General features: G+C 33.2%; 2 protein-coding genes across 3 annotated transcripts; both read left to right on the top strand.

Annotated features, from left to right (window-relative positions):
• The first annotated feature begins 6,176 nt into the window (after nucleotides 1–6,176).
• On the top strand, nucleotides 6,177–7,542 carry LOC149618520 (uncharacterized). Its single transcript, XM_089854492.1, has 6 exons — nucleotides 6,177–6,403; nucleotides 6,466–6,636; nucleotides 6,702–6,870; nucleotides 7,072–7,292; nucleotides 7,358–7,501; nucleotides 7,537–7,542. The coding sequence occupies exons 2-6, from the start codon at nucleotides 6,475–6,477 to the stop codon at nucleotides 7,540–7,542; spliced, it is 702 nt and encodes a 233-aa protein (XP_089710618.1). The 5' UTR covers nucleotides 6,177–6,403; nucleotides 6,466–6,474.
• A 1,180-nt stretch (nucleotides 7,543–8,722) lies between these two features.
• On the top strand, nucleotides 8,723–16,953 carry LOC149618519 (uncharacterized). 2 transcript variants are annotated; one of them, XM_089854293.1, is made up of 10 exons: nucleotides 8,723–8,956; nucleotides 9,136–9,517; nucleotides 9,588–9,758; nucleotides 9,823–9,982; nucleotides 14,722–14,789; nucleotides 15,032–15,104; nucleotides 15,167–15,337; nucleotides 15,403–15,559; nucleotides 16,165–16,385; nucleotides 16,460–16,953. In XM_089854293.1, the coding sequence occupies exons 7-10, from the start codon at nucleotides 15,176–15,178 to the stop codon at nucleotides 16,763–16,765; spliced, it is 846 nt and encodes a 281-aa protein (XP_089710419.1). In that variant the 5' UTR covers nucleotides 8,723–8,956; nucleotides 9,136–9,517; nucleotides 9,588–9,758; nucleotides 9,823–9,982; nucleotides 14,722–14,789; nucleotides 15,032–15,104; nucleotides 15,167–15,175; the 3' UTR covers nucleotides 16,766–16,953. The 2 variants fall into 2 exon arrangements, with proteins under 2 accessions (XP_089710419.1, XP_089710420.1); XM_089854294.1 differs by lacking the exon at nucleotides 14,722–14,789.
• Nucleotides 16,954–24,509: the final 7,556 nt, after the last annotated feature.

Genomic DNA, 24,509 nt, shown 5'->3' with positions numbered 1-24,509 from the left:
TTGTTTACGTAGACGTTTTTCGGTTATTTGCTTAAAGTGCCAAATTTATAATTCAGAGTTTGATCTAGATTAAAATATAATCAATTCGTTAACGAAAATTATTCAGACTGGAGAGATGAATTTGCATTAAGGTTCAACAATGTAAGATTTAAGCCACTATAAATTGAACGCTAGGTATTAATTTTTTGTTCCATAACTTTTAGAATATCGATATGATGTTGATACCAGTTGATCTATCGTCTTTATCACGTACAGCTTTAACGAATCCAATTTACCTGACGCAAGTATTGGCCGAAACTTCGACCATAATTCTGTCACCAAAACCCGACGAAATCAAATCGGTTTCTACGGATTTTCTAAGCATGGAATTTACGGTATAATATACATAATTGAGCTGACAAACATTGTGATTAATTGTTTTTCTTAATTACACCTAGGTTATAGTTCTTCTGATTGCCAGTTTGATATCAATTAGTGTAATTAAAACAATCTCCGATAAATTTCATAATAAAATGAAGCCCAAACAACACGGAAATGTTTTTGAGGAAGTTCTTAAAAATATTTGGGAATCGATAATCATATTCTTTTTTGAGCGTGAGAAAATTTTCTATTAAAAAATGTATGCCAGTCAGCCTCGAAATACAGTCAAATAATTTTCATTTCATCTTTGTAAAGCAAGAAGTTGATTTTTGCTAACTCGCGATTTCGATGTGCGTGAAAATCATATAGTAATACCCTCTGGCTGGCTGGATGGTTTCGTGTGCGCATGAGATAAATAAATGACGTTTTAATTTCAGCCTACATAAACATTCCCAAAAATCGGACGAGTAGATTATTAATCGGCACATGGCTCGTATCTATTCTATTCATTTACATTGAAATGTCAAGCAAGTTAAAATCCAAGTTCGCTCAATCATTGTTCTATCCAATTAACACGTTCAGAGACACTTTGCGCTTTAAAAATGTCACTGTTTACGTCATAAAAAATTCACTGGAAGAGAAAATCATCACTAATATGGTAAAATAAACCCGAGTATCCAAGAAAAAATTATTATTCACAATTAAAACGATTATTTTTCATTGTTTTAAGCTAATAGATGACTCGACTTTAAATTCACAAGATATTTCAATTTCTACACTTCACGTTAGTAAATTTCCGAAAATAATTGATAAACTTTTGCCAAAAATTGGTGAAACAAACATCCTAATAATATCTATGTATAATTTGAATATGATACTGAGTAATATATTTAGAACATTTGGGTTAAACAATAGAACCGCTGAATTTAGAGAGAAAATTTACTTTTCGAAACCGATTTCACAAGGTTACGTCGGGCTACCAATTTCCTCAAATTTCTCGAAATCGAGACTTTTGGAAGATGTAAATCAAATGTAAGTTCATTTTTTAAAATTTTTATTAAATAAATTTCGAACTCGTGAAACCATAATCCTATAGTATTGATCTAACGGGCCTATAGTATCGTCATTGAGGTAGCTTTTTCAACATTTCAGTTAAAGCATTAAATTTAATTTAGAATATTGAACTTGTGGGAAACCCAACATACAAAACAAAAGAACACTGGTTTATCAAAGGATGCTGGCGACATTATAAGCATTCTCAAATGGGTGGAGCCAGAGAATACTCAGTCGGACATTACCGTCGGCGATGTTAAAGCTGTATTATGGATATACGTGTCAGGAAATATTTTAGCTTTGGCACAATTCTTATTGGAGGTGTCGTGTAATATTTATTGCAACTGAAAAGTCGATAATTTTCTCAAAAACGTTATGTAAATTGATTTAGTGTTCACCTTTAATGTTCATGTTGTCTATAAAGTCATGATAAAATGTATGATCAAGAGTAAATTACATAGGAGTAAGGAGAGCATAGATTCGAGAAGGTCTAAATTTATCTCTAATATCTACTTTTGTGGTGGTCAATAAATAGATAATGTAGTTGAGAAAATGATAAATTATAGTTGTCAAATGTTTTCACTCATATTTTCAGAGTTTTGATGTTAAAAAGTAGAAAAATATGACGTAAATGTTTGATTTGTTTTGTGTATTCGATATTCTGGAAAAATAAAACAAAAAAAGCAATTTATTTGATAAATTAAAAAAGGCGTTCTGGAACTTGATAGAAAGGCTTGTAAACATTATAATTTGGAGGACACATTTTCCCAAATTAAATGCGGTCTTCCCTTCAATCTACCTGTTATGAAAACTTTCAAGCCGGCTATTAACCCAAGCTGAAACCCTTATACGTGCTAAACATAGAGGGCGCTGGTTACATACAAAAGCAAGTAATTCCCCCAACGAGAAAAGTAAATCACTATTTTGAGGTAAACAATCATTCTAGCTTGTCAATATTAGAGAATCGAAGTTTGAGAGACATTGCCTGAAAATTAGTTTTCCACTTGTCACTAAAACTCGAAGAGACGAAAAACATAACACAAGTTAATTAGTAAACAGTTTAAAAAGTATATTTTGTAAAATACATACGTCATAGTGCTTCATTTCAAATTCTGTAACGAAGTAAGAAGCAGGTTCAAAATGGCGAAGATCATTAGAGTTCTTTCAAGTGTGGTATGTTATATCAATAAACTAATTAAGTCGTTGTAAAATAGGTCGACAATTTGGTGAGAATAATCATGGAATACACAATACTGACTTAGATATTATTAAACTGTTATTTCATGTTGATTCTGTAAAACAAATATTTCCCAATATTATTAAATAACTAATCAAAGACATTTACACAACAGGGAATGGGACTAATCAACTACCGATTCGTAGATGTCATAAGTACCCTAACCAGAAGAAAAAATATTAAGTATAACCTAGGCGGTTTATCAAGAACCCAGCAATAAGATTTTAGAAATTTACCGAATAACGTAAACGTACCACGGGTTCCTTTTCGATTTAGGATTGAAACGCACATGTCCTTGCGGAATTTAAGCTTAAGTCTAGGGCGCTTCTTGTTTACGTTACGGTTTGTTTCTTTAGAGGTTAAATTACTAATTCAGAGTTTTGATCTAGAATAAAATATAAACAATTCGTTAAACAAAATTATTCGGACTGGAGAGATGAATTCGCATTAAGGTTCAACAATGTAAGATTCAGACCAGTATAAGTTGAACGCTTGGCATTCATTTTTTGTTCCATAAATTTTAGAATATCGATATGATGTTGATACCAATTGACCTATCGTCCCTATCACGTACAGCTTTAGCGAATCCTATTTACCTGACGCAAGTATTCTCCGAAACTTCGACCATAATTCTGTCACCCAAACCCGAAGAAGTCAAATCGGTTTCTGCGGATTTTCTAAGCATGGAATATACAGTATAAAATACTTAAATGCACTAACAAACGTTGTTTTAATTCTATTATATTAATAACATGTAGGTTATAGTCCTTCTGATTGGAAGTTTGATATCAATTAATTTAACTAAAACAATCTCCGATAAATTTTATAATGAAATGAAGCCCAAACAACGCGGAAATGTTTTTAAAGAAGCTCTTCAAAATATTTGGGAATCAATAATAATTTTCTTTTTTGAACGTAAGGAAGTTTTCAATTTAAAAATGCACGCCAGCCTGCCAAAAACGAAATACAGTCAAATCATTTTCTTTTCATCTCTGTAAAACGAGAGGTTGATTTTTGGTAATTCATAGTCTCGATGGGCGTGAAAAGTATCCAGAGAGATCCTCTGGCTGGCGGGCTGGCTGGTTTCGTGTGCGCGTGAGATAAATAAATGTCGTTTTACTTTCAGCCTACATCAACATTGCAAAAAATCGGACGACTAGAGTATTAATCGGCACATGGCTCTTATCAATCTTAATCATTTACATTGAAATGTCTAGCAAATTAAAATCCAAGTTCGCTAAATCGTCGTTTTATCCAATTAACACGATCAGAGACACTTTGCGCTTTAAAAATGTCACGGTTTACGTCATAAAAAATTCACTGGAAGAGAAAATCATCACTAATATGGTAAAGTTTAATAAACCCGAATATCAAATAAAAAGTCATTTAACAATTAAATCGATTATTTCAAAGCTAATAGATGATTCGACTTCAAATTCAAAAGTCATTTCATTTTCTCGAGTTGAAGATCATGAACTTAATAGAATACTTGATAAACTTTTACCAAAAATTGGTGAAACAAACATTCTAATAGTATCTCCATTTAATTTGAATGCGATTCTACGTAATTCACTTAAAAAATATGGATCAAATAATAGAAACAATTCATTTAGAGAGAAAATTTACTTTTCCAAACCGATTTCACAAGGTTACCTCGGGCTGCCAATTTCCTCAAATTTCTCGAAATCCAGCCTTTTAGAAGATTTAAATCAACAGTAAGTTCATTTTTGAAAACGTTAGGTAATAAATTTCGATGTACGCGGTGATCGGCTAGGGTTACGAGAAACGTCTAGCCTGCCAGTGGCAGGGCTTTCAAGAAAGGTTCAAGCAATAGAGCTACTTCTTATCCCTTATAGGGAATTGGCCAACTTATATACCATTAATTCAAAAAATGGTTAAAGAGGCATACGCTATATAGAATTCAAACAATAGCTATGTTTAAAATTATTTTAGGAATAACGTTTATTAAAAAGACTTAACTAGCACTAAGGTAAATTTCTGACGATTAAAATAATTAATATCAGTTATATTTATTTAATTATTTAAGAAAAACCTCTTAAGTGGGTAGATAACCCTCGCCTCGTCTCGACTCGGAAAGGTTTATATTGGCTTCCTAACTTGCAATTATTTACACGAATTGATATTCACCATTTTAGTTAAAGTATTAAATTTATTTTAGTATACTAAGTTTGTGGGAAACCCAACTTACAAAACACAGGAGTAGTGGTTTACCAAAGGATATTGTCGACATTATAACCCTTCTCAAATGGATGGAGCCAGAGAGTACTCAGTCGGACATTACCGTCGACGATGTTAAGGCTTTATTATGGATATACGTTTATGGAAATATTTTAGCTTTGGCACTGTTTTTATTAGAGGTGTTGTGGAACCTTTATTGCAACCGATAAGTCGATAATTTTCTCTAACAAATAAGTTTATGCAAATTCATTCAGTGGTCAACATTAATGTAAAACATATATTTCGTGTTATCTATATAATGGTCAAGAGTAAATTAAATCGTAGTAAGGGATGCAAAGATTTTGTAAAGGCACTCGTCTCAAGAAAGTCAAAATTTACCTCTAATATTTGTCTTTGTGATGGAAAATAGATAATTTTCAAAAGTTGTCACGCACATTGTCAGAGTTTGTTGTTAAAAAGTAGTAAAATATGTCATAAAATTTTGATTTGTTTTGTGTATTCGATATTTTTGAAATTAAAAAAATAATTGGATTTTATTTGACAAATTAAAAAAAGGAGTTTTGGAACTTGATTGGTAGGCTTGTAAACATTTACCTGTTATGAAAAGTTTCAAGCTGAAATCCTCATATGTGTTAGACCTAGAGAGCGCTAGTTACCTACAAAAGCAAGTATTTTCCCGTACTAGAAAAGTAAATCATCATTTTGAGGTCATCAAACATTTCAGCATTAGCTTGTCAATAATAGAGAATCGAAATTTGAGTGACTTTGCCAGAAAATTAGTTTGCCACTTGTCTCTAAAACTCGAAGAGCCGAAAAACATAACACAAATTAATGGTAAACAGTTTAAAAACTATTTTATCAAATACAAACGTCATAGTGCTTCATTTCAAATTTTGTAACGAAGTAAAAAGCCGGTTCAAAATGGTGAAGAGCATTGGGGTTCTTGTAAATATGGTAGGTCATATCAAGCAACTAATTAGGGGGTTGTAAATAGGTAGAAAATTTGGGAGAATAATCATGGAATAGATATTATTCAAACACTTCATCTTAGTTGTTAAGTTCGTAACATTCTTTCACTGACTTAGATGAAGTACTCATAATATTGCAAAGCTATTGATTATCTCACAATACAGTAACGGTTATTATTAAATAACTAATCAGAGACATTTGCATACTAGGCATCGTTTCTAAACAACATCCGATTAACAGATGTCATGACCACTCTAAGAGGAAGAAAAAATATTAAGTATAATCTTGGCGGTTTGCCAAGATTAAGGTTTTTAAAAATGTACCGAATAACGTAAACGTATCACGGGTTCCATTTCAATTTAGGCTTAAGACGCGCATATCCTTGCAGAATTTAAACTTAATGAAAAATAAAAGAGCAAAAGTCTAGAACCCTTGCGCGCTTCTTGTTTACATAGACGTTTTTCGGGTAGTTTCTAAAACAGTGAAATTTCTAAATCAGCGTTTTGATCTAGATTAAGGTATAGTCGAGTTTTTCACGCGAATTATTCGGACTGGAGAGATGAATTTGCATTAAGGTTTAACAATGTAAGATTCAGACCACTATAAATTGAACCCTTGGCATTAATTTTTTGTTCCATAAATTTTAGAACATCGATATGATGTTGATACCACTTGACCTATCGTCCCTATCACGTACAGCTTTAACGAATCAAATTTACCTGACGCAAGTTTTCTCCGTAACTTCGACAATAATTCTGTCTCCCAAACCCGACGAAGTCAAATCGGTTTCTGCGGATTTTCTAAGCATGGAATATACGGTATAAAATACTTAATTGTTCTAAAAAACATTGTGTTAATGGCCTTTTTTAAAAACTACTCGTAGGTTATAATCCTTCTGATTGCCAGTTTGATATCAATTAATGTAATTAAAACAATCTCCGATAAATTTCATAATAAAATGAAGCGCAAACACAATTTTAAACAAAACGGGAGTGTTTTTGATGAAGCTCCTAAAAATATTTGGGACTCTATAATGATTTTCTTTTTCGAACGTGAGAAAATTTTCTATTTAAAAATACTCGCTGGCCGTCCACAAAATACAGTCAAATAATTTTCTTTTAATCTTTGTTAAGCGAGAGGTAGATTTTTGATATTTCTCAGTCTCGATCGGCGTGAAAATTATCGAGAAATACCGTCTGGCTGGCTGGTTTCGCGTGCGCGCGAGATAAATAAATGTGTCGTTTTACTTTCAGCCTACATCAACCTTCCCAACAATCGGACGACTAGAATATTAATCGGCACATGGCTCGTATCAATCTTAATCATTTACATTGAAATGACCAGCAAGTTAAAGTCAAAGTTCGCTAAATCATCGTTTTATCCAATTAACACGTTCAGAGACTCTTTGCGCTTTAAAAATGTCACTGTTCACGTCATAAAACATTCACTGGAAGAGAAATTCATCACTAATATGGTAAATTAAACTAAAATGTCTGATTATTTTAAACAGTTAAACCGATTATTTCTCATTGTTTTAAGCTAATAGATGACTCAACTTTAAATTCGCAAGATATTTCAATTTCTTCAGTTGAAAATTATGAACATCATGGAATACTTAAAAAAATTTTACCAAAAATTGGCGAAAAAAACATTCTAATAGTATCTTCATTCAATTTGAAAGAGGTACTGCACGAGTCGTTTGAAATTTTCGCATTAAGCAATAGAATCGCTTCATTTCGAGAGAACATTTACTTTTCGACACCGATTACACAAGGTTACGTCGGGCTACCAATTTCCTCAAATTTCTCAAGATCGAGCCTTTTGGAAGATGTAAATCAAATGTATGTTAATTTTTAAAAACCATTAGGAAATAAATTTTGTAACTCGTGCTACCATAATCTTATAATATTCATAAGTGTGGGTCTAAGGGGCCTATAGCATTGAGGTAGCGATCACTCTAAACAATGGTTTCTGATGTTTTCCATAAATTGGCTACCAGATAAAAGCCGCGTTCTCGAAGCCAACTACCCTTTAGACCCACACTTACGGAGAATATTATAGGGCTATGGTATTTCGTAAAGTATTGCTTCAATGCATTTCATTATTTATGACGAACAGATTTTCATCATTTTAGTTAAAGCATTAAAATTTATTTTAGAATATTGACCTTGTGGGAAACCCAATATGCAAAATACAAGCAAACCATTTTATCAAAGGATATTGTCGACATTATAACCCTTCTCAAATGGGTGGAGCCAGAGAGTACTCAGTCGGACATTACAGTCGGCGATGTTAAAGCTGTATTATGGATATACGTTTTTGGAAATATTTTAGCCTTGGCACTGTTTTTATTGGAGGTGTTGTGGAACCTTTATTGCAACTGATAAGTCCATAATTTTCTCTAACAAACATTTTTATGAAAATTCATTTAGTGGTCAACATTAATGTTAAACATATATTTCGTGTTATCTATATCATGGTCAAGAGTAAATTAAATAGTAGTAAGGGATGCAAAGATTTTGTAAAGGCACTCGTCTCAAAAAAGTCAAAATTTACCTCTAATATCTGTCTTTATGATGGAAAATAGATAATGTAGATTACTAAAAGAAAAATTATAATTTTCAAAAGTTGTCACTCACATTGTCAGAGTTTGTTGTTAAAAAGTAGTAAAATATGTCATAAAATTTTGATTTGTTTTGTGTATTGGATATTTTTGAAATTAAAAAAAGAATTGGATTTTATTTGACAAATTAAAAAAAGCCGTTTTGGAACTTGATTGACAGGCTTGTAAACATTTACCTGTTATGAAAAGTTTCAAGCCGGATATTAACCCAAACTGAAACCCTAATATGTGTGAGACCAAGAGGGCGCTGTTTACCTACAAAAGCAAATATTTTCCCGTACTCGGCATTAGCTTGTCAATAATAGAGAAGCGAAGTTTGAGTGACATTGCCCGAAAATTAGTTTGCCACTTGTCTCTAAAACTCGTAGAGACGAAAAACATAACACAAATTAACTAGTAAAAGTTCAAAAAATATTTTGTCAAATGCAGACGTTATAGTACTTCATTTCAAATTCTGTAACGAAGTTAGAAGCAGGTTCAAAATGGCGAAGATCATTAGAGTTCTTTCAAGTGTGGTATGTCATATCAATAAACTAATTAAGTCGTTGTAAAATAGGTGGACAATTTGGTGAGAATAATCAAGGAATACACAATACTGACTTAGATATTATTAAACTGTTATTCCATGTTGATTCTGTCAAACAAATATTACCCAATATTATTAAATAACTAATCAAAGACATTTAAATAACAGGGAACGGGACTAATCAACTACAGATTCGTAGATGTCATAAGTACTCTAAGCAGAAGAAAAAATATTAAGTATAACTTTAGCGGTTTACCAAGAACCCAGCATTAAGGTTTTAGAAATTTACCGAATAACGTTAACGTACCACGGGTTTCTTTTCAATTTAGGATTAAGACTCACATGTCCATGCGGAATTTAAGCTTAACGAAAATGAAAGCGCACAAGTTTAGAACCATAGGGCGCTTCTTGTTTATATAGACGTTTTTCGGTTTGTTTCTTTAGAGGTTAAATTACTAATTCAGAGATTTGATCTAGAATAAAATATAATCAACTCCTTAACGAAAATTATTCGGACTGGAGAGATGAATTCGCATTAAGGTTCAACAATGTAAGATTCAGACCATTATAAATTGAACCATTGGCATTATTATTATTTTTTTTCTTTTCATACATTTTAGAACATTGATATGATGTTGATACCAGTTGATCTATCGTCACTATCACGTACAGCTTTAACCAATCCTATTTACCTGACGCATGCATTGTCCGAAATGTCGACAATAATTCTGTCACCCAAACCCAAAGAAGTCAAATCGGTTTCTACGGATTTTCTAAGCATGGAAAATATTGTATAAAATAATTAATTGCACTGACAAACATTGTGATTTATTGTATTATCTTAATTACACATAGGTTATAGTTCTTCTGATTGCCAGTTTGACATCAATTAGTGTACTTAAAACAATTTCCGATAAATTTCATAATAAAAAAATGAAGTCCAAGCAACACGGAAATGTTTTTAAAGAAGCTCTTCAAAATATTTGGGAATCAATAATAATTTTCTTTTTTGAACGTAAGGAAATTTGCAATTTAACAACGCACCCAGCAGTGAAATAATTTTCTTTTCACCTCTCCGAGTGACGATGACGTCTCGGAGAGGTATTACACTGGACGTATCTGTGTTTGTGTATATGTGTGTTTCTGTCTGTCTGTAACTGCGTTCGTAGTTGGCAAATCGGAGTAAATATGTTCGCAGTTCACAGAAGCATTTTTGGCTTGTACTCCTTTAGCATCGTTAGGGTTAAGACGTTCGGGGCGATTGGCTAGGGTTACGAGAAACGGCTAGCTTCCCAATGGCAGGGCTTCCACCAAAGGTTCACGCAATTGCGGGTTTTCTTATCATTTATTGTGAATCAATCGCCTTATACACCTAAAATTACAAAAATTGTGAAAAAAGGTGTTCGCTAGACGTCAAACATTAATAATAGCTATGTTTAAAATGATTTTTGGAATAACCTTTCTGAAAATGATTTAAATAGAATTAAGGTAAATTACTGACGTTTAAAATAATTTTTATCAATTATATTTATTTATTTATTTAAGAAAAACCTCTTAATTGGGTAGATAGCGCTCGTTTCGAATCTGAGGCTCATTTTGGTTTCCCAACTTGTTAAAAAGAGAGGTAGATTTTTGGAAATTCACTGTCTCGATGGGCGTGAAAATTATCGAGAAGGATCACCTGGCTGGCTGGCTGGTTTCGCGTGCGCATGAAATAGATAAATGTCGTTTACTTTCAGCCTACATCAACATTCCCAACAATCGGACGAGTAGAATATTAATCGGTACATGGCTCGTATCAATCTTAATCATTTACATTGAAATGACAAGCAAGTTAAAGTCAAAGTTCGCCAAATCATCGTTTCATCCAATAAACACTTTCAGAGACACTTTGAGCTTTAAAAATGTCACTGTTTACGTCATACAAAATTCACTGGAAGAGAAAATCATCACCAATGTGGTAAAATAAACTCCAATATCAGAGAACAAAATTATGTTTAACAACAAAACCGATTATTTCTAATTGTTTTAAGCTAATAGATGACTCGACTTTAAATTCACAAGATATTTCAATTTGTTCACTTGCAACTAATAAATTTCATAGAATACTTGATAAACTTTTAGGAGAAACTCGTGATACAAACATTTTAATAGTATCTACATTCAATTTGAATACAATTCTGCGTACTTCATTTAGAAAACTTAGTTTAAACAATGCAACAGCTCCATTTAGAGAGAACATTCACTTTTCGACACCGATTTCACAAGGTTACGCTGCGCTACCAATTTCCTCAAATTTCTCAAAATCGAGCCTTTTGGAAGTTGTAAATCAAATGTAAGTTCATTTTTAAAAACGTCAGCGATCACTTTAAACAATGGTTTCTGATGTTTTCCTGTAATCGGCCACCAGAAAGGATGCGGTCTCGTAGAAAACTTCCCTTTAGACCCACACTTATATATAGTATTATAGGGTTAAGGTATTTCGTAAAATAATTGCTTCAATGCTTTTATTACCTCTCCGAGTGACGTATGTCACGGAGAGGTTCTAATTTCGACGTATCTGTCTGTGTGTAGTCTGTCTGTTGTTACACCCCAGGGGAGCGCGTTCGCAGTTGGAAATCGGAGCAAATGAGTCCTCAATTTCCGGACCGCATATGCAGTTCCCGGAAATTTGGAAAATTGTATTCCACTTACAGACATTGTCTGTCTAACACCACCATCCTCTGGTCATTTGTCCATGGACTGGTTGTAATCGGTTTATAGCTACTAAGAATATAGTTGAGGTCAAACGAGAGGATGGTGTTTACACGGCAATCCAGATGTGAATGTAGCTTTAAAAGGTGTACAGTTGAGGCGTAGACAATTGGGCCTTTACAAACACATAAAGGTAATATCTCTCCAAAATTTATACTCTTCATTTCCTGTTTTTCCCCATTGACTGATTTCCATGCGTACATGACCTATCCTTATTGGATGTAAAATGTCGTCTGCTTTAATGTATATTCACAAAGCTTATATACTGCTTTAATAATTCACAAATTTTAACTTCTGCAATTGCTCATCAAAAAAAAATGAGGGAGAGAAAGAATTCTATATCTAGGTAAATAAGTTTGTAAGTAGTCCTCTTGACTCGGAAAGGCAATATTTTGGTTTTCCCCATTTCTTATTTAAACGACCTGTTTTTCATAATTTTTATCAAAGCAATAAATATATTTTAGAATATTGACTTTGTGGGAAACCCAACATACAAAACACAAGAGCACTGGTTTAACAAAGGATGCTGACGACATTATAACCACTCTCAAATGGATTGAGCCGAAGAATACTCAATCGGACATTACCGTCGACGATGTTGAAATTGTATTATGGATCTACGTTTTAGGAAATATTTTAGCTTTCGCATTATGTTTATTACAGGTGTTGTGTAATCTTTATTGACACCGATAAGTCGATAATTTTCTCTAACAATTAAGTTTATGTAAATTAATTTAGTGTTGAACATTAATGTTAAACAAATTTCATGTTATCTATATAATGGTCAAGAGTAAATTAAATGGGAGTAAGGAATGCGAAGATTTTGTAATGGGATTCAACTCGAGAAAGTCTAAGTTTACCTCGAATATCTACTTTTGTGAAAGTCAATATATTATGTAGTTTACAAAAAAAATTAATTATAGTTGTCAAAAGTTGTCACTCATATTGTCAGAGTTTGATGTTAAAAAGTAGTAAAATACGACATAAAATTTTGATTTGTTTTGTGCATTCGATATTTTTGAAATTAAAAAAAGAATTGGATTTTAATTGACAAATTAAAAAAGGCGTTTTGGAACTTGATGGAAAGGCTTGTAAACATTTTTATTTTGATGACACATTTCCCAAATTAAATGCGGTCTTACCTTCACGCTACCTGCTATAAAAAGTTTCAAGCCGGCTATTAACCCAAGCTGAAACCCTTATATGTGCTAAACCTAGAGGGCGCTATAGTCTGTCAAACGAAAGAAGAGCCCTGAGAAATTTGTCCAAATTGGTGTCGCCACCATCGACCCCATAGTACTTTATCAACTTGTTTTGTTTTGTCAATAGTCGTCTGTAATATAGTCTGCTATAAACAGATAGGCTTAATCGCAATAGAACCAATACATTTTGCAATATATATTTAATATGTTTATGTTTCATGGTTTTTTTACGATCATCGAGTATTAAAGAATATAAAACAAAATTAACGACAAGACATCAGTTTTATCTTTGTTGAACTAGCATTGCAATATATTTTAATGACATAAGTTAAAGTACTTTTCCATAAGTAGTTCAGCATCAAGACGTCTTTAGTCCACGTCTTCATCAGAGTCTTCGCTGCATGTGTCTTCTTGCATATTAATTTTAAGAGGTTCAATTGTGGTTTCGATGATGGGATCTTTTTCCCAATACTCATGCATTATATTCTCGACGTGCTCTATGCCTTACGCCAATTCTCTGGTGTCACACGTTCAATGGCCCTCAGTGTTGCATCTTTGACCGTCGAGAGTTGGAAACCAGAATTCTGCTTCGCAACGTCGCACTTGTGCCCATATTAGTTCAATCGGGTTAAACTGGTGGAATCATCACTACCGTGTGACCTCTACTTTTAGCAACCTCGTCAATTTTGTATTTCAGGGTTCAGGACTTGTGACGCTTTATTATTTCATAAAGTTCACGTCGAGAATATAATGCATGAGTATTGGGAAAAAGATTCCATCATCGAAACCACAATTGAACCTCTTAAAATTAATATGCAAGAAGACAGCGAAGACTCTGATGAAGACGTGGACTGAAGACGCTTTGATGCTGAACTACTTATGGACAAGTACTTTAACTTATGTCATTAAAATATATTGCAATGCTAGTTCAACTGAGATAAAACTGGTGTCTTGTCGTTAATTTTGTTTTATATTCTTTAATACTCGATGATCGTAAAAAACCATGAAACATAAACATATTAAATATATATTGCAAAATGTATTGGTTCTATTGCGATTAAGCCTATCTGTTTATAGCAGACTATATTACAGACGACTATTGACAAAACAAAACAAGTTGATAAAGTACTATGGGGTCGATGGTGGCGACACTAATTTGGACAAATTTCTCAGGGCTCTTCTTTCGTTTGACAGACTATAGTTACCTACCTAGTACTTTCCCCAACGAGAAAAGTAAATCATCACTTTGAGGTCAACAAACATTCTAGCATTAGTTTGTCAATATAAGAGAAACAAAATTTGAGTGACATTGCCTGAAAACCATTTTCTCATTTGTCACTAAAACACAAAGAGTCGAAAAACATAACACAAATTAGTTAGTAAACAGATTGAAAATTATTTTATAAAATACAAAGGTCATAGTGTTTCATTTCAAATTCTGTAACGAAGTAAGAAGTAAGTTCAAAATGGCGAAGAGCATTGGAGTTCTTTCAAGTGTGGTATGTCATATCAATTAACTAATTACGGAGTATTAAATAGGTGGACAAAATGGGAGAGTAATCACGGAGTAGAAATTATTCAAACAGTTCATATTAGTTAATCAATTCATAATATTCTTCCACTGACTTTGATGAAGAGCTTATTATTATTGTTAAGCGGTTACATCATGTTGATTCTTTCACAATATATTACCCGATATTATAAAATATCTGATCAGAGAAAAAAATAATCAAAATAATCAATCAAAAAATAATACTCAATATTATAAAATAACTAATCAGAGACATTTGCATAACAGGGAACAGGACTAATCAACACCCGATTCACAGATTTCATAACTACTATAACCAGAAGAAAAAATATTAAGTATAACCTAGGCGGTTTACCAAGAACCTAGTATTAAGGTTTGAAAAATTTACCGAATAACGTAAACGTATCTGGGGTTCCTTTTCAATTTAAGCTTAAGACGCATATGTCCTTGCGGAATTATAAACTTAATGAAAAGAAAGCGCAAAAGCCTAGAACCCTTGCGGGTCATCTTGTTTACGTAGACGTTTTTTGGGTAGTTTCTTAAACTGTGAAATTTCTAATTCAGTGTTTTGATCTAGATTTAGATATAATAGAGTTGTTCGTGAGAATTATTCGGATTGGAGAGATGAATTTGCATTAAGGTTCAACAATGTAAGATTGAAATTAGTATAAATTGAACCCTTGGCATTAATTTTGTATTCCATACATTTTAGAACATTGATATGATGTTGATACCCCTTGACCTATCGTCCCTTTCACGTACAGCTTTAACAAATCCTATTTACTTGACACAAGCATTCTCCGAAACTTCGACAATAATTCTGTCACCCAAACCCGAGGAAGTTAAATCGGTCTCTGCGGATTTTCTAAGCATGGAATATATGGTATAAAATACTTAATTGCGCTAACAAAACATTGTGCTTAGTTGTATTATGTTAATTACGCGTAGGTTATAGTTCTCCTGATTGCCAGTTTGATATCAATTAGTGTACTTAAAACCATCTCCGATAAATTTCATAATAAAATGAAGCCCAAGCAACACGGAAATGTTTTTGACGAAGCTCTTCGAAATATTTGGGAATCAATAATCATATTCTTTTTCGAACGTGAGAAAATTTTCAATTTAAAAATGTACGTCAGCCTGCCAGAAACGAAATACAGCCGAATAACTTTTAAGTTTGTAAAAGAGATTGTTAAGGAAACATTACAGTAACCTTCAGAGAACGGCTGCTTTTTCTAAATATAAAATAAATAAATATATAAAAAAAATTAAATTATCTCTTGTTACAAAATAATTAGCATTTAATTAGTCTACTACTTACGGTGCCAACCGCCATTGGTTCTCTCAGCCTGTGAGAAATCAACCAATCCCGTAGGGGTATGAGACTCGGGCTAGCAGACGCCACTAAACTAATGGCGGATGGCACAGTAGTCCATTTTTTTTAAGTATAATTAAATGTACTAATTATCATATTGTAATAAGAAATCATTTATTTATTTTTTAATATTTAATTCCTGTTATATTTAGAAAAAGCAGCCGTTCTTTTAAGGTATAATGTTATACTACCTGATCTATTCCTTTAAACGAGAAGTAACTTTTTCTAACTCGCGATTTCATGGGCGAAAAAATAACGGCATAATATCCTCTGGCTGGCTGGCTGGCTGGTTTCGTGTGCGCATGAAATAGATAAATGTGTCGTTTTACTTTCAGCCTACATTAACCTTCCCAACAATCGGACGACTAGAATATTAATCGGCACATGGCTCGTATCAATCTTAATCATTTACATTGAAATGTCCAGCAAGTTAAAGTCAAAGTTCGCCAAATCATCGTTTCATACAATTAACACGCTCGGAGACACTTTGCGCCTTAAAAATGTCACTGTTCACATCATAAAAAATTCATTGGAAGAGAAAATCATCACCAATATGGTAAATTAAACTTCACTATCAAAGAAAAATTAGTATTTTTATCAATTAAACCGATTATTTCTAATTGTTTTAAGCTAATAGATGACTCGACTTTAAATTCACAAGATATTTCCATTTCTTCAGTTGAAAATGATCAAATTCATAGAATACTTGATAAACTTTTACCAAAAAATCGCGAAACAAATATTCTTACAGCATCTACATTTAATTTGAATGTGATACTGCGTAATTCATTTAGACATTTTCGATTAAACAATAGAACCGCTGAATTTAGAGAGAAAATTTACTTTTCGACACCGATTACACAAGGTTACGTCGGGCTACCGATTTCCCCAAATTTCTCGAAATCGAGCCTTTCGGAAGATTTAAATCAAATGTAAGTCCATTAATTTTCAAAAACTTTAGGAAATCAATTTCGTAGCTCGCTCATGCAAAAATAATCTTATAATACTCTACACAAGTGTGGGTTTAAGGGGCCTATAGTATAAAGGTAGCCACCAGAAACGATACGTTCTCGCATCAACTACCCTTTAGACCCACACTTTCGGAGAATATTATAGGGCTATGGTATTTCATAAAAGTATTGGTTCAATACTTTTCATTTTTTAAACGAACTGATTTTCACCATTTTAGTTAAAGCATTACATTTAATTTAGTATACTGAGCTTGTGGGAAACCCAACCTACAAAACACAAGAACCCTGGTTTATCAAGTTATATTGACGACATTATAACCCTTATCAAATGGGTGGAGCCAGAGAGTACCAAGTCTGACATTACCGTCGGCGATGTTGAAGCTGTATTATGGATATACGTTTCTGGAAATATTTTAGCTTTCGCGCAATTCTTATTGGAGGTGTTTTGTAATCTTTATTGCAACCGATAAGTCGGTAATTTTCTCTAACAAATAAGTTTATGTAAATTCATTTAATGTTCAACATTACTGTAAAACATATTTCATGTTATCTATGTAATGGTCAAGAGTAAATCAAAGGCGAGTAAGGAATGCGAAGATTTTGTAAAGGGACTCGTCTCAAGAAAGTCAAAATTTACATCGAATATCTACTTTTGTGAAAGTCAATAGATTATGTAGTTTACAAAAAAATTATAGTTGTCAAAAGTTGTCACTCATGTTGTCAGAGTTTGATGTTATAAAGTAGTAAAATATGTCATAAAATATTGATTTGTTTTGTGTACTCGATATTTTTGAAATTAAAAAAGAATTGGATTTTATTTGACTAATTAGAAAAGGCGTTCTGAAACTTGATGGAAAGGCTTGTAAACATTTTTATTTTGATGACACATTTCCCAAATTAAATGCGGTCTTACCTTCGCACTACCTGCTATGAAAAGTTTCAAGCCGGCTGCTAACCCAAGCTGAAACCCTTATATGTGCTAAACCTAGAGGGCGTTACTTACATACGAGAAAAGCAAATTACCATTTGAGACCAAAAACCCTTCAAGCATTAACTTGTCAATATAAGAGAATCGAAGTTTGAGTGACATTGCCTGGAAATTAGTTTGCCATTTGTCACTAAAACTCAGAGAGCCAAAAAACATAACACAAATTAATTGGTAAACAGTTTAAAAATTATTTTATCAAATACAAACGTCATAGTGTTTCATTTCAAATTCTGCAACGAAGTAAAAAGCAGGTTCAAAATGGTGAAGGACATTGGGGTTCTTGCAAGTATGGTACGTCATATCAATTAACTAATTAGGGGGTTGGACAATTTGGAAGAATAATCATGGAGTAGAAATTATTCTAACACTTAGTTGATAAGTTCGTAACATTGGTTCACTGACTTATATTAAGCACTCACTAATATTGTAAAGCTGTTGATTCTCCCACAATATAGTAACCGATATTATTAAACATCTAATCAGAGACATTTTCATAATAGGCATCGATGCTAAACAACATCCGATTAACAGATGTCATAAACACTCTAAGAAGTCGAAAAAATATTAAGTATAATCTAGGCTGTTTTCCAAGAACCTAGTATTAAGATTTATAAAAATTTACCGAATAACGTAAACGTACCACTGGTCCCATTGCATTCAATTTAACCTTAAGACGCGCATGTCCTTGCGGAATATAAACTTAATGAAAAGAAAGCGCAAAAGTCTAGAACCCTTGCGGGTCATCTTGTTTACGTAGTCGTTTTTCGGTTAGTTTCTTAAACTGTGAAATTTCTAATTCAGTGTTTTGATCTAGATTTAGATATAATCGAGTTATTCGCGAGAATTATTCGGATTGGAGAGATGAATTTGCATTAAGGTTCAACAATGTAAGATTGAAATTAGTATAAATTGAACCCTTGGCATTAATTTTTTGCTCCATAAATTTTAGAATGTCGAAATGATGTTGATACCACTTGACATATCGTCCCTATCACGTACAGCTTTAACTAATCCAATTTACCTGACGCAAGTATTGTCCGTAACTTCGACAATAATTCTGTCACCCAAACCCGACGAAGTCAAATCGGTTTCTGTGGATTTTCTAAACGTGGAGTATATGGTATAAAATACTTAATTGCGCTAACAAACGTACGTTCTGTTCAATTATATTATTTTAATTATACGTAGGTTATAGTTCTTCTCATTGCCAGCATGATATCAATCAGTATAATTAAAACCATCTCCGATAAATTTCATAATAAAAAGAAGCACAAACGCAATTTTAAAAAATACGGAAATTTTTTCGAGGAAGCTCTTAAAAATATTTGGGAATGGACAATAATTTTCTTTTTTGAACGTGAGCAAATTTTCAATTGAAAAATGCAAGCTAATCAGCCACTAAATACAGTAAATCATTTTCTTTTCATCTTTGAAAACCGAGAGGTGGATTTTTGCTTTTTCGCAGTCTCGATGGGCGTGAAAATTATCGAGAAGGATAGCCTGGCTGGCTGGCTGGTTTCGCGTGCGCATGAAAGAGATAAATGTCGTTTTACTTTCAGCCTACATCAACCTTCCCAACAATCGGACGACTAGAATATTAATCGGTACATGGCTCGTATCAATCTTAATCATTTACATTGAAATGACCAGCAAGTTAAAGTCAAAGTTCGCTAAATCATCGTTTTATTCAATTAACACGCTCGGAGACACTTTGCGCTTTAAAAATGTCACTGTTTACGTCATAAAACATTCGCTGGAAGAGAAATTCATCACTAAGATGGTAAATTAAGCCCCAATATCAAATGATTTCCAACAGTTAAACCGATTATTTCTCATTGTTTTAAGCTAATAGATGACCCGAATTTAAATTCACAAGATTTTTCAATTTCTTCACTTGATAATAATAAACACAATGGGATACTTGATAAAGTTTTACCAAAAATCGGTGAAAGAAACATTCTAATAGTATCTTCATTCAATTTGAAAGAGATACTGCGTGATTCGTTTGAAGATTCTGCATTAAATAGAATTTCTTCATTTCGAGAGAAGATTTACTTTTCGACACCGATTACACAAGGTTACGTCGGGCTACCAATTTCCTCAAATTTCTCGAAATCGAGCCTTTTGGAAGAAGTAAATCAAATGTAAGTTCATTTCTTAAAGTCTTTAGGAAATAAATTTCGAACTCGTGCAACCATAATCTTATTATATTCTACAAAAGTGTGGGTCTAAGGGGCCTATAGCATTGAGGTAGCGATTACTCTAAACAATGGTTTCGGATGTTTTCCACAAATTGGCTACCAGAATGGAAGCGTTCTCGAAGCCAACCACCCTTTAGACCCACACTTACGGAGAATATTATAGGGCTATGATATTTCGTAAAAGTATTGTTTCAATGCTTTTTATTGTTTAAACGAACTGATTTTCATCATTTTAGTTAAAGCATTAAATTTATTTTAGAATATTGACCTTGTGGGAAACCCAATTTAGAAAACACAAGAAAACTGGTTTATCAAAGGATATTGATGACATTATAAGTATTCTCAAATGGGTGGAGCCAGACAATACTCAGTCGGACATTACCGTCGTCGATGTTGAAGTTGTAATATGGATATACGTTTTAGGAAATATTTTAGCTTTCGCATTGTGTTTATTGGAGGTGTTGCATTATCTTTATTGCAACCGATAAATCGATAATTTTCTCTAAAAATAAGTTTATGTAAATTCATTTAGTGTTCAACATTAATATTAAACATATATTTCGTGTTATCATAAGTTTATTATGCCTCTAAGTACACAAATCGCTTCCACTTCTATGGCAATAGTGTTTGTCTGGCTCCCTTTAATGAAACCCTATACTCTCTCCGTATCATTTATCACCTCAACTTCAATACAAAATTGTACTGCCTAGCCTAGCGTTTCTTTTATCCCTTTTAGAATGTTTCAGGACTGAAACCGCCTCTATCTCACGAGAGAGAGAGGGATTTGGGGTTGCTCAAGTAAAATTCGTTCCCCCCCAGTGCTTGCCTATACGAAACGTAAAAATCTCCTTTATTCCACTGGATGATTTTTTTTCGTCTCGACCGCTTGGTGGCTGCACCGCGACAGAAATTTCAAAATTTTCTCTCTTCGGATCTTAGCGCTATACGAGTTCTGACGTCACAGTAGCCTGCAGAAGATGCCCAGTTTTAACCCGTATTTGTGTACTTAGAGGCATTATAAACTTATGGTGTTATCTATATAATGGACAAGAGTAAATTAAATGAGAGTGAGGCAATGGCCCACCTAGAGAAAGAATAAAATTTACTTTCTTATATCTACTTCTATGATGGTAGTTTATAAAAAGAGAAGTTATAGTTGTCAAAAGTTGTCATTCATATTGTCAGAGTTTGATGTTAAAAAGTATTAAAATATGACATTCAATTTTGATTTGTTTTGTGTATTCGATTATTTTGAAATTAAAAAGAAAAATTGCTATGTATTTGACAAATTAAAAAAGGCGTTCTGTAACTTGATTGAAAGGCTCGTAAACAAATCGATTAATTTCAAAAAAAAAAATCGAACATTAATTCGTAAACATTTTCCTAAAGAGATTGGAAAATACAGACATTCGAGCTTCATTCTAAATTTTCTATCGAGGGATGAATGATGTTCAAAATGACCAAGTCCATTAGAGTTCTTGCAGGTTCAGTATGTAATCCCAAACAATTGCTATATCACATTGACTAATTAACTAACCAAAATAATTTACTATTAAGGGAAAAGAGCTATTTAATGAACAAATGAACAATTTCATTTATACTCTAAGACTGAGGAAAAAAATACGGTATACCCCTGAGATTTATCATCTTAAAAGTTCTTCCAGGGATAGATTTAATTTTAGAAGTAGGAATGGAGAACAGAGTAATCTGGGCGAGCGTCAAAGTCCCGGACCCCCTTTCCACGGGAAGGAGGGGTATGAAAGAAGAGGCGGGTCATAGTGACAGAGGTAAAAAGGTATCACGTATTTTTCGCCGTCGCCGTCAGCAACGCCATCAAAACGTAGTTTAAGTGAGCCAATAAGATGATTTAAACATTTCGTTCCGTGTTGGAGGGAGGCGCTCTATACTGGGCTATGAGTCGGACTGAAGCGAAATACTAACCGTTCTCCATTCCTACTTCTGGTTCTTCTTAAAAAAATGTACCCGACGTGTCATTTGCGACGTTAAGCATCACGTATTGTCCCTCTCCCGAATCACGACGGCGTGACTCTACCACCTGCAGTGACGTTTTGGGTACATACGAACAAGCTGATCAAGCCACTACTAAGCATATTCTATTAGAAGCTAAGAAAATATAATTCATTCAATCTATGACTGACTGTTTCCTTGTAGATTAAATTATGTTAAATTTTTTAATGACAATTACGCCACCTGGACAGAACACTTTGCATCAAGGTTCAACAATGTAAGATCAATGAACAATTATTCTAAAGATTTTCTCAAAAGTAAACCTCCTACAAATTAAATATTTTTTTCCCATAAATTTTAGAACATTGATATGATGTTGATACCAGTTGATCTATCATCCCTATCACGTACAGCTTTAACCAATCCAATATACCTGACGCATGCATTGTCCGAAACTTCGACAATAATTCTGTCACCAAAACCCGACGAAGTCAAATCGGTTTCTACGGATTTTCTAAGCATGGAATATATGGTATAAAAATAAAATACTTAATTGCGCTAACAAACTTTATGTTTAATTGCATTGCCTTAATAACGCGTAGGTTATAGTTCTTCTGATTGCCAGTTTGACATCAATTAGTGTTATTAAAACAATCTCCGATAAATTTCATAGTAAAATAAAGCTCAAACAACACGGAAATGTTTTTCAAGAAACTCGTCAAAATATTTGGCAATCAATAATAATTTTCTTTTTCGAACGTGAGATAATTTTCTATTTAAAAATACAGCCAGCCACAAAATACAGTCAAATTATTTTGTAAAACGAGAGGTTGTCTCGATGGGCTGAAAATTATCGAGAAAGATCACCTGTCTGGCTGGCTGGCTGGATGGTTTCGCGTGCGCATGAAATAGATAAATATCGTTCTAATTTCAGCCTACATCAACCTTCCCAACAATAAGACGACTAGAGTATTAATCGGAACATGGCTCGTATCAATCTTAATCATTTACATTGAAATGTCTAGCAAGTTAAAGTCAAAATTCGCCAAATCATCGTTTTATCCAATTAACACTTTCAGAGACTCTTTTCGCTTTAAAAATGTCACCGTTTACGTCATGAGAAAATCATGGGATGAAAAATTTCTCACTAAAATGGTAAATTGTATTAATTAAAATAAGAAAGAATGAAGTAATTTTAACACATTTGTTTAATTGGTTCAAGTTAATTAACGACTCGAGAAATTCGCAACAAATGTCAATTGCTTCGATCAGCAGTATGCAACTCTATGGAATTTTTAATAAATTTCTAAAAAAAAGTCGTCAAACAAATATCATGATAATATCATCATTTAATATAAACATGTTGCTGCAATTCAATTTTGGGAAATCAGGTATATGCAATAGAAGTGTTCCATTTAGAAACAAAATTTACTTTTCGCCACCAATTACCTCGGGTTACATCGCTCTGCCAATCAACTCAAATTTGTCGCAATCGAGTATTTTGGAAGATGTTAATCAAGTGTAAGTAACAGTTGAGCTTAGAACGCGCACTCATTTCATTTAATCTAATTTCATTTTAATTTAGAATATTGAGCTTGTGGGAAACCCAACATGGAAAAAGTAACAAAGGGAAATCAGCCAAAGATATTGAGGAAGCTATTAGCTATCTAAAATGGGTGGAGCCAGGGACTACCCAATCGGACATAACCCTCAACGATGTTCAAGCTGTATTGTGGATATACGTTCTTGGGAACGTTTTAGCTTCCGTAGCGTATTTATTGGAAGTGTTGATTAACCTTTATTGTAATAAATAACAATTTTTAGTTGTAAATAAACGTATAATTTTAAGAATTCCATGAAGTAGTAGTTCAAGAAGGGATCTAGTTTACTAGGGAGAAGGTTTAAGATGCCTAAGTGTTCGCGCGCCATCATTCCAGTCCCCCTTTCAAAATACAAGGGGGGACGTAAAAGGAGGCCGGGCTATTTTGCCTCTCCTCAATCGGAAAATACAAGTAATTTTCGTCATTCGCGTCACGCTGACGTGCACGAGTTTTCAAGAACCAATGAGATGCTGGCTGTTTGTAATTTAGAGGCGGCGGGGGATTAACTCCGGACCTACGTTAGGACTGGAGATAAAGCTAGATTATAAATGTGGGGCGAATTTATACCTTCTCCCTAGTAAACTTGATATCGCTTCTTGGCAGTTCTTATTGAAATTAACAAAGTTAGAAATAAAATAAAAAAACCATAGATCCTAAATTTAATATCTATGATAAGTGTAATAAATTGTTTTCGAAAAAACGCTAATTATCTATTTAAATATATATATATATAAAACCACCACAATTTCCTATTTTTTAATAAAGACTATTTGCACATTCAGCCACGCGCTAAAATGTAAGTGGGTCAGAGAATCAATGAAACCTTTAACCCAAATTTAATATAATCGAATTATAATTATGTCTTTGTTATTTTTTACAGCTAAATAAATAACGCCGTTTTGTGGACCGATTTAGGCCTACCAATTTAATTTTAAAACTTAAACCAACCGT

Source organism: Phalangium opilio, unplaced genomic scaffold (assembly GCF_054372755.1).
Source record: "Phalangium opilio isolate 3A_F unplaced genomic scaffold, DU_Popi_V2 ptg000209l_1, whole genome shotgun sequence".
NCBI classification, from domain to species: Eukaryota; Metazoa; Arthropoda; class Arachnida; order Opiliones; family Phalangiidae; genus Phalangium; species Phalangium opilio.
The sequence above is the reverse complement of the archived record's forward strand: the minus strand, read 5'-3'. Positions and strand labels throughout refer to the sequence as shown.

Excerpts from the sequence above, each read along its gene's own strand:
- LOC149618519 (XM_089854294.1), top strand. The coding sequence starts at position 15,176 with ATGATGTTGATACCCCTTGACCTATCGTCCCTTTCACGTACAGCTTTA. Across the intron at positions 15,560-16,164 it reads AATCATATTCTTTTTCGAAC|CCTACATTAACCTTCCCAAC; the intron begins GTGAGAAAATTT and ends TTTTACTTTCAG. Across the intron at positions 16,386-16,459 it reads AGAAAATCATCACCAATATG|CTAATAGATGACTCGACTTT; the intron begins GTAAATTAAACT and ends AATTGTTTTAAG.
- LOC149618520 (XM_089854492.1), top strand. The coding sequence starts at position 6,475 with ATGATGTTGATACCACTTGACCTATCGTCCCTATCACGTACAGCTTTA. Across the intron at positions 6,637-6,701 it reads TTCTAAGCATGGAATATACG|GTTATAATCCTTCTGATTGC; the intron begins GTATAAAATACT and ends AACTACTCGTAG. Across the intron at positions 7,293-7,357 it reads AGAAATTCATCACTAATATG|CTAATAGATGACTCAACTTT; the intron begins GTAAATTAAACT and ends CATTGTTTTAAG.